The sequence below is a fragment of the Camelus bactrianus genome, chromosome 15 (genome assembly GCF_048773025.1).
Source record: "Camelus bactrianus isolate YW-2024 breed Bactrian camel chromosome 15, ASM4877302v1, whole genome shotgun sequence".
NCBI lineage: Eukaryota > Metazoa > Chordata > Mammalia > Artiodactyla > Camelidae > Camelus > Camelus bactrianus.
Genome location: NC_133553.1, coordinates 31755474 through 31764595, shown reverse-complemented (window position 1 = coordinate 31764595; position 9122 = coordinate 31755474). Strand labels below are relative to the sequence as shown.

The 9122-nt window shown below is 60.5% G+C and overlaps 1 protein-coding gene across 3 annotated transcripts; it reads right to left on the bottom strand.

Moving 5' to 3' along the window:
- Positions 1-299: 299 nt before the first annotated feature.
- Positions 300-8178, bottom strand: EMILIN1 (elastin microfibril interfacer 1). 3 transcript variants are annotated; one of them, XM_074341797.1, is made up of 8 exons: positions 7575-8178; positions 6491-6634; positions 5812-6032; positions 2694-4619; positions 2211-2327; positions 1739-1756; positions 1453-1590; positions 300-1048 (listed from the first exon to the last, which is right to left on the bottom strand). In XM_074341797.1, the coding sequence occupies exons 1-8, from the start codon at positions 7742-7744 to the stop codon at positions 711-713; spliced, it is 3072 nt and encodes a 1023-aa protein (XP_074197898.1). In that variant the 5' UTR covers positions 7745-8178; the 3' UTR covers positions 300-710. The 3 variants fall into 3 exon arrangements, with proteins under 3 accessions (XP_074197898.1, XP_010946812.2, XP_045367763.2); XM_010948510.3 differs by having other exon boundaries at positions 6491-6616; positions 7575-8177; XM_045511807.2 differs by lacking the exon at positions 6491-6634.
- Between the last annotated feature and the right edge of the window lie 944 nt (positions 8179-9122).

The following is a 9122-nucleotide window of genomic DNA, read 5'->3' as shown; positions in this document are numbered from 1 at the left end:
TAGCGTCCGCCGCTAAGCAGCCGGGGCCCGCAAGGTGAGCGGCAGTGGTCACGTGACCGGAGACATCGCCCGCCGGCTCTGTGGTCTCAGCTCCCAACGCCCTCTGGCGGACGTCGGCGGAAAGGGCGACCTGGAGGAGAGCCAGTCTCGGCGCACTTCCCGCCCGCGCGTCGAGTGACTGAGGGCAGAGCCACCCCAGGCAGAGCGGAGGGCGCGAGCAGGGTCCGGAACCCAGGGATCCCTCACCCAATCCCCTGTGAATTCCTGTGTACCCCTGAACACATACTGGAGCAGACAGCTTTTCTCGTTTTGTTTTGTTTTTTAGAAAAACCAAGTGTCTTTATTCCTGAATAGTTTAGTATGGCAATGGGGACCGGAGCCCCCTCGGGAGAGCCCCGGAGCCCAGGGAATCAGCCAAAAAGCCAGCTGGGGGAGGAAAGGGTGCAAGGATCGGCTCTTTCGCAGTCCAGGTCTTGCAGGGGACGGTGATCAGACCAAAAGTCCCAATAAGGCGACCCCCAGAGTCCTCGACCCGTACGCTCCGACCGTGAGGAGGAGGTTACTCTGGGCGCCTGTGCCGCGGCGGGTACGGAGACAGCGGCCCGCTCAGGGTCGGCGCCCCGTCCCTGGCAAGACCCCGGGGAGCCGCCGCCCCAGCTGGCTCTTTGGCCGGCGTAGACACTTTGGGCCGGTCGGGCCCAGCCCCTGGTCTACGCCTGTTCTAGCTCCAGGTCCCCATAGAGCAGGGCTCCGCTGAAGATGGTGAGCGGCTCCTCCGAGTGCGCCAGCTGCCCCATGACCAGGTCGATGCAGACGGTGTCCCCAGCCTGCAGCGGCAGGATGAGGCTGAAGACGCCCAGGGCGCCTGGGCTGGGCTGGCTTTCCGCCACCGGCTTATTCTCCAGGCCCTCAGGCTCGTACCCGCCAGAGTCTATACGAGCCACGCCCAGGTTGGAGCGAGACAGCACCGCCTCCACTTTCTCGTGCCGGTGCCCAGTCAGCACTGCGCTCAGCAAGTAGCGTCCAGCCAGTGGCGCCGTGAACACGCCTGGGGGCAAGAGTGGCGGTCAGGAGGGGACAGGTGGCAGGGACTGGGAAGGCCTCTGGGAGGCCATCCAGAACTCCTGGACCAGAGAGGGACCTGCTGGGTCTTTTCTCCTCTCTTGTAATGTAAGCTCCACGAAGGCAGGGCATTCAGTTTTGTTCATTTCCGCATCCCCAGCACTTCAAACTGCCTGGGCAAGAGCAGGCCCCCAGAAGAGAGCTCTGGACCCAGGGCGCCTCCCCTCCCAACCCCACCCTTCAGCCCAAACTGTGGTGAGAATGAATAAATGAAGGCAAGAACACGGGTCTCCCCAAACCAAAGAACGAAGATTCACCTTGTCTGAAAAGTCAAGAATAGGGACATATCACTGCACAGCCTCCCTGACTCGCCCCAGTGCCCGAGCTTACCAGTCTCTGGATCATAGTAGCCCCCATCGTTGAGTAGGACTCTGTCGAAGGGCACTGTGCCTGGTTCAGACCGGGGCAAACTCAGGGCAGCTGAAAAGGCCACCCGGGGCACAGAGGGTGCTGGTGCCCCCTCCACTCCTGGGTGGGGGTGAAGAGGGTGTCAGAGTGGATGCTTGGTGCAGAGCTGTCCAGCCCCCTTTCCCTCTCTAACCCCATAGCTGCCTGAGGTATCCTCCAAACCTTAGTTCAGTTCCCCTCCCTCCAGCACTGAATGAGAGGAACTTACCCTGTTCACCTTGGGGACCTGTGGGAAGAGGAAAGGGAGCAGTGAGAAGTAGGGCAGCTTTTGCTAAGTCACTCAGCAAACATCTGTTGAGTCTTTTGCACTGTGCTAGGTGCTATGCAGACTCCAAAGCAGGAATGGGGGTATCAAGAAAAGGAGGAATAGAGAAGGTCCGTTCTATTCAACTGTTGGGCTATGAGCCCTAGCCCCCAGCCTTTCACACCTACACAGCCTTTGTAGGCTCAGCCTTCGTAGGCTCAGCCTTCAACACAGCAGTGAGGCCACTGTAGCCAGTTGGCCAACACAATGACTATCCTAGCTCCTAGTCACTTTCCTTGTCATTATCAGCTATGTAGGAGCCCCAGTTCCTCGCCTCCTTCCCTCCTTCTCTGTCAAGGTCAGAGTGGAATGTCAAGCCCAGGTCAGCCTAGGTGGGTGATTACCCTGGCCACAGCAAGGATCTCAGCACACGTACCTGGTGGCCCAATTGGCCCCTCTTGTCCATCCTTGCCTGGAGGTCCTGGAGGTCCAGCAGGGCCTGGGGGTCCCTGCATCCCAGGAGGCCCTGGGGGCCCAGCCTCACCTGCAGGCCCTACAGTGACAAAGCTAGGTTGAAGAAGAGCCATAAGAGGAATTTCCAAAGGACAAGGAAAATGGTGGCTCCATGGACAGGTGACAAGGCCCTTCACTGCCCATGCTGGGTATCTAGCTGGCAGTGCAGCACCCCGCCTCCACCCAAAGGCCTGTCTGAGCCATCAGGGGAGGGCAGGGAGCTGGGACCTTGGGTCATCTCTTGTGGACAAACCAAGCCCTGGGACAGTGGTGGGTCTGCAATTCATACTGGGCAGGGCCAGGAGAAAGTAGATGAGGTTAGGGCGGGGCTGTCTTAGGGTCAAGGGAGGAGAAAGAAAGGACTTGAAAGAGGCCCCTCACTCTGCACCCCCTCTTCCCCTCTCACCAGTGAGGTCCGTCAGACTGAGCTGGTGAAGTCGGTCTTCCAGGAGCAGTAGGGAGCTGTTAAGGGCACCAAGCCGCTTGCCCAGGCCAGCCTGCCCCTCCAGCAGCTTCTCCAGCAGGGCTGCCTGGGTCTGGCTGGTGCTGTTGGTTTCCCGTAGCCTGGCCCAGAGCCCAGCCACGTGTCTGGAAAGGCCTTCACGCAGGCCTTGCAGTCCCCCGGCCACTGTGTCTAACCTCTCACAGACTCCCTCAAGGCGGCCCAATCGCCCCTCTAGGCTGGGGCACTGGCCAGCCTGTGCCTGTCCTTCTTCCAGGCCTCGGAAGCGCTCCTCACTCTCTGTAGCATGCTCTGTGGCCTCCTGCTGCAGCCTGTTAATCTCAGAGATGATGCGGTCCTTGGTGGCTCCCAGGTCAGCCAGATCAGCACCCTGGCCCTCCACGGTGGTCTGGAGCTCATGCAGTGAGTCATTGAGGGAGCTGAAGGTGAGAATAACCTCAGAGAGCTCTCCTTGCAGGGCCTGGAGGGCTGAGCCTGAGCTGCCCCCAAAGACACTGAAGCCATCCAGAGGCCCACGGCTTGGTCCCCCGACACCCGGGCCGGCCCCCGGGCCCCGTGGGGGTAACAGTGGGCAGGAGCAGCGCTCCACACCATCCCGAAGGCGGCCCAGTTCCTCCTGGACACCACCGCAGGCCCCACAGCCCTCATCCCCACGGGCCTGCAGCAGACCCTCCAGTTGGCCCAGCCGTGCAGCTGTGAGATTCAGCTGCAGTGTGAACTCTGCAGCTGTCTCATCCAGTGCATCGACACGACCCTGGAGATGGCCCACGACACCTTGCAGTCCCTCCAGCGCGGCCTGCTGGGCCTCCCCAGCTGCTTCCACCTTGTGCAGGCCTGAGCCTACCAGCCGCAGCTGCCCCTCACTGTCCAGCACCCTGCGCTCCAAGGCACTGAGGATCTCACTGACCTGGGAGTCCTGCTCCCCTGGGGCTCCAGAGCAGAGCTGCCCACATGCCTGCACAGCTCCTGCCACCTGCTCTTCCAGCAGATCCAGCCGCCCACCCAGCTCCCCGCTCACATTGGCCAGCAACCCTTCCAGCTTCTCTAGTCGGCCCCGAGCAGCAGGCAGCCAGTGGCCCAGCCCTCCAGGATGCCCGGGCCAGCCCTCCTCCTGCTCCTCCGAGGGGCCTAGGGTGGAATTGAATCGGTCCTCTAGGCGAGAGAGGCGGGACACTAAGCTGGTGTAGCCTGGGGGGTGGCCTCCCTGCCCAGCTGCTCCTCCCAGGTTGGCGCCTCGCCGCCCGCTCAGCACTGTCACTGAGCTGGCCACTACATCCAGCCTCCGCTCTAGCTCAGCCAGTCGCCGGCCCAGCTCCGGAGGGCAGCACTCCTGAGGGGGCCAGCGGCCCAGTGCCTGCCCAGCGAGCTGCCGCTGCCGCTCCTCCACGGAGGCCAGTAGCTTCTCCAGTGCTCGCAGCCGCTCCCTGTCCTCCTGCTGCTGCCGGCGGAAGCCATCCAGCCCTGCCAGGCACACAGAGCAGGGCTCCTGCAGCCGCTGCTCCAGCTCCCGCATCAACTCCTCACTGTGGCCAGGAGGAGCCGGGGTTGAGTCCATGGCCCTGCCACCACTGCTACCACCACCACTGTGATGGTTGTTGAGATGGCCCAGCTCCTGGTCGTGGGTGGAGACGCGGTTGTCCAGGAGCTGCAGCTGCTGCTGGATCTCGTTGAGGGTTTCGTGCACGCCAGGACGGGCAGCTGCATCTGCTGGCTGCTGCCTCCCATTAAAAGCCGTCTCCACAGCCCTCTGGACATCTTCTGCCAGGCGCCCACTCAGTCCCTGCAGGACACCCCGAAGGCCCTGCAGCTCCTTTGTCAGGCTCTGTACCTGCTCCTCCAGCTGCTGCACCTTCTCTGATTCCCCAGGACCTGGCAGAGAGGGGACACATTAGGCAGAGGGACTAGATCTCAGAGCTCAGTGCCTACCTCATAGGTCCTGCTCTCCCCAGCCCCAACAAGATGGCAGAGGTCCCAGCTCATATGGCCACTCCTTAGCTGGGTGACTTGGGCAAGAAAAAAATCGAAGAAACTCCATTCACTGAATGCCTGTAAGCCAAATGTGTACCATGGCACTTTCCTCCATTGAGTAGATACCATTAGCTCTTCCCACTTTATAAACTGGGAAACAGGACCAGAAAGATTAATTAACTGGGCCACGGATTACAAGTTTAATAAGTGGCTGAGCTAAATTTCAAACCCAGATCTGACCACCGAGCCCAGGTCCTTTCCACCGTCCAGAATGCCTCTTAACTTTATGGAAACTGTTTCCCTATCTGAAAAAATGGGAATGACACTATATTGCTCCCTCAGGGTGAGTGAAATGGGAGTGTGGGGGAGGCACTGTGCACCCCACAACAGTGGCTATTGCTGGGTGGCACCTCTCCATACCACCCCAGGGACAAAAGCAGCTCTGAGGCAAGCTGTAGGGGTTCTGGCTGGATGATGGGAGAGTCAGCCAGAAGTTCCTGTTTCCATAATTACAGCACGGCTATCTCCCTGGCAGGCAAACACAGCACATCCGCGGTGCCTGGCAACCAGGACTGCAGCATTCTGGGTTCTGCAGTCTCCAGAGGCCACTGAGGGGCCTGGGATCTGTAGTCAGTTGCAGTGCATGCTAGGACTTGTAGTCTCAGCTGTCTATCCCCTTGGGCCAAGCTTCTCGAAGGAATTCCCCCTTCCTCGCACAGCTGTTCCCAACTAGGAAGGATCTTGGCCACACGTGGGCGTGTGCGAGCAGTCTCTTTGCCTGCCTTTCCTCTGGGTTTCACTAGATCTCTCTGTCTCTGTCACTCACACAGACACACAGACACACAGACACAGACACACAGACACAGACACACAGACACACAGAGAACAGAGACACAGACACACACAGACACACAGACACAGACACAGACACACACACACATTTTCTCTCCCTCTCTCTCTCTTGCCTGTGGGAATTTCAGGGATCTCATTAACTCCCTTCTGTCCCTTTCTTCTGCTCCCTCAGCAGCCTGGCCCCACACTTTCTCCCCAGTGCTATCACCCAATCCTCTCCCCAAGCGGCTCCCATACTCACCCTCCCCGCCCAGTCCACTCAGGTGGCTGCCCGCACTGGAGCCAGAGAGGTTGGGGCGGGCCGGCTGGGGCCGTGGGCGCGGTGTGGTAGGTGCAGGACCCAGCGCAGGGGCAGGGCCCTCGGCGCAGTCATCGCCCCCGTACCCCTGGCAGCACCTCCACTCCATGTCCGTCACTGTCTTGTAGGCCACACGGTAGCGAGGGCGGAGGAAGCTGCGGTACCTGGGAGAGGCAGAGGGAGGCCTCTTTACTCCTCCCTGTACTGTCAGTGATCCTGGCCCCTGTCCTCAGAAATGGACGGCTCCTGGTGGGCTAGGCCATCCCTCAGGCTGGGTCCCCCTTACTGACCAGCATGTGGCCTTGCTCAGTTGACAGCTGTCAGCTTTTTGGCCAAGGGCCAAATCTCTGTTCTTCCTCCCCTTGTCCTGTGCTGGAACTTTGAACTCCTCTCCTTGAGCATGACCCAGCCCAGAGAAGGCCCTGGGGTGCTGGCAGGGTGGTGGAGGTAAGTTTGCCCTCAGTATCCCACCAGCCAAACTGTTGCCTCAGCAACTCCTCAGAGTGGTTCTGAGTGGAAGCCCCTGGTCCTGCCCCTTGCTACCTGCTTTGTACAAATTCCCTGGGTTGGCTGCCCTAGCCCAGCCCTCACCAAGTACCCATCCCCCAGCAGTGGGGCTCACATGATGCTGCGGGAACACTGGGGCTGGCCCCAGCCACAGGGCTGGTAGTCGGGCTTGACGAAGGTCTCCACTCCATCCTCAAGGACACAGCTTACTGTCCGGGTCACCACATAGGCACACCAGTTCCTGCGGGCACAACCCCACCTGGGCCCAAGGGCCAGAGACACACTCCCCGGAGGAAGGCCCTGGGGCTACCAGAGGAGCTAAGGGAGGGTAAAAAGATGAAGGGCCTTGGGGACCAGTGAGAACCAGGGATTTGGCAGGGGCAGCTCCCCCTACGCCTTCCTGTGCAGCAGGAGTCGATAAAGACTTTTCAAGATGGAGGAAGGAGGCACAGAATGGAAAACCACAACTACAAGATGTTGATCCTCATGGCTGGGGGCGCCTGGGGGGGCCTCTGAATCCATGCATTCATTCCTGTCCCTTTCTGTCTCAATCCCCAGCTTGGCATGGCTGGTGTGAGCTGGCTGGCCAGTTCCTCTGGTGTTCCCCTGGATGCTGGCTTCCACCCACCCCTCAGGGGAGAGGACAGGGCAGGCAGGGGTCCAGTTCAGGGTTAAGGAGAGAATAAGCCATTGACAAGCCCTGCCCGCCTTGGGGCTCACAGTTCTGCACTCTGGGCCCCATTCATGCTGACCTCTGGTCCATGTCCGGCTGGAGAGCCGAAAGGAGCAAGGCAGGAGTGGTATCAGAATCGTGGATTACGGGCAGGGCTGAGGGAGCCCTCCAAAGGGATCAGAGGTCGGCTGAGAATCCCAGGCTGGTGTGCAGCTGGCAGCTGGCAGGAAAGCCAGCCCCTCGCCCCTCGAAGTAGTTTCCCTGGGCACCTTGGGCACCTAACGTGGAAGCTGATGCCCCTGAGGTTATGAGGTTAGACTGGGGGTACCTATCCGTTCAGGGGGCCCTGGAAGTGCCCTGCAGGAAGGTTGGCCTGCAAGAAGCCACCTGATGGCTGGGTTCCTCTTCCCCCTTCCCTGCATTAGGGGGGACAGCCCAGGGAGGGTACCAAGGGAGGGGCCAGGATACCCACCTTACCCCCCACCCTCCCACCTACTTCCAGCCTTGGGCTGGGACCCAGACTTACCTGTGGCGGCTGGCAGGCCGAGGGGCACTCTGGGCCTGGGCTCCCCCAGGGCTGAGGGCCCCGCCACTCCCAGTGTAGAGGCTGTAACCGCGAGGAGGGTAGCTGGCTGCCCCCACAGCTGTGGTCAGCAGGCAGCAGAGGTAGCAGCTCCAGAGGGCGCCGGGGGCCATGGTGGTGGTGCTCCGTGGTGGCCCTCAGAGGCACATCCTGGCCTGACTACTGGCGCCTCTGCCCGGAGCGGGGGTGCCGCTGCTCTGAGGGGTAGTGCCGGTCGGGTCCTGTCCCCAGCTTCCTGCCAGCAGCCCCCAGCCACACGCCTCCTCCTTGGCCGCCTGGCCTGACCCCTCTCCCCCTCCTCTTCCCTCCTCGGACTCCTGTCTGTCCCTCCCTTGGTTCCTTCCGCTCTCCTCTTCTCTACTTGTGAGGGGAGTTTGTTCTCTGTGCCCCCCAGCCTCCAGTGCCTGGTCCTCTCAGATGCTGCTTCCTGGGCCTCCACCCCCTCGCCCCAGCTGGCCCTCCTCTGGTCTCCCTATCTGTTTTCCCCAATGACTAGATCCTGGGGGTGACAGGGCTTGGCCCCTGTGGCTGCTCAGAGGCGCAAGAGTGGCTGTGGGGCGGGCCCTGGCCTCCCGCCTCTCTCTCTCCCTCACTCCCCTCCCTTCCCCCCTGTCTGGCTGGCGGTCCAGCCTCCCCCTTCCTCCCCCCACCTCTCCAACCATCGTGCGCCACATCTGCTTCTTGTTAACTCCGGGAAAGAGAGAAAAAAAAAGGAAAAACAGAGAAATGTGGAGTTGCCGCCGGGCCTGGGGCCAGCCTCTTAGATGGGCCACATGGAGTGGAGCCGGGGCCAGAGCTGGGGAGGAGGCGCAGGGCTGGTCACTTAGGCAGGGAACAGGAGCTGGAGCCACAGCTCTCCTGGGGCCAGGGCAGTCCTCCCCTGGGAGAGAAGACCTGAGGGACAAGCTCAGAGGGGAGAGCTGGAGGGGAGAGCTGGAAAAGGGAGAGTGAACTTGCAGGACTCAGCAGGACGTCACTCATCATCTTGTCTAGCTGCCTCCTTTTATAGATGTGAACGCTGAGGCCCAGAGTGGGAAAGTAACTTGTCCAAGGTAACACAGCAAGTCAAGAGCAGGGCTCTGATTAGAATCTATATAGTACCTAGGTCAGTGGCGTGGGAGGAAAAAAGAGGAGAGGACAGAGGGCTACTGGGCCAGGGAGGGAAAGGAGAAGGACTCCACTGAGGCAGGCAGGAAATTCAGAGAAGCCAGAAGGAGAAAAAAGGAATCTGGAAATGGAGAGCAGTCTTCTGTCAAGCGCTGAGAGGACATGGGAAAGAGGAGAAAGACCCTCATTCTCAAAAGGCCAAGTGAATATGGGTCTCAGGCTTGTCTTGTTGATGGTCAGCCACGTGGGAGGGGAAGGAGGGAGGAAAGTTGGGTCCTAACTACTTAGATCGATGTAAGTCACTCTCTAGCATGGAACCAAGTCTGATAGCCTCTGAGGCAGGCAAGGAAGTGAACTCAACCATCAGCGTGGCCCGTAGGTTCC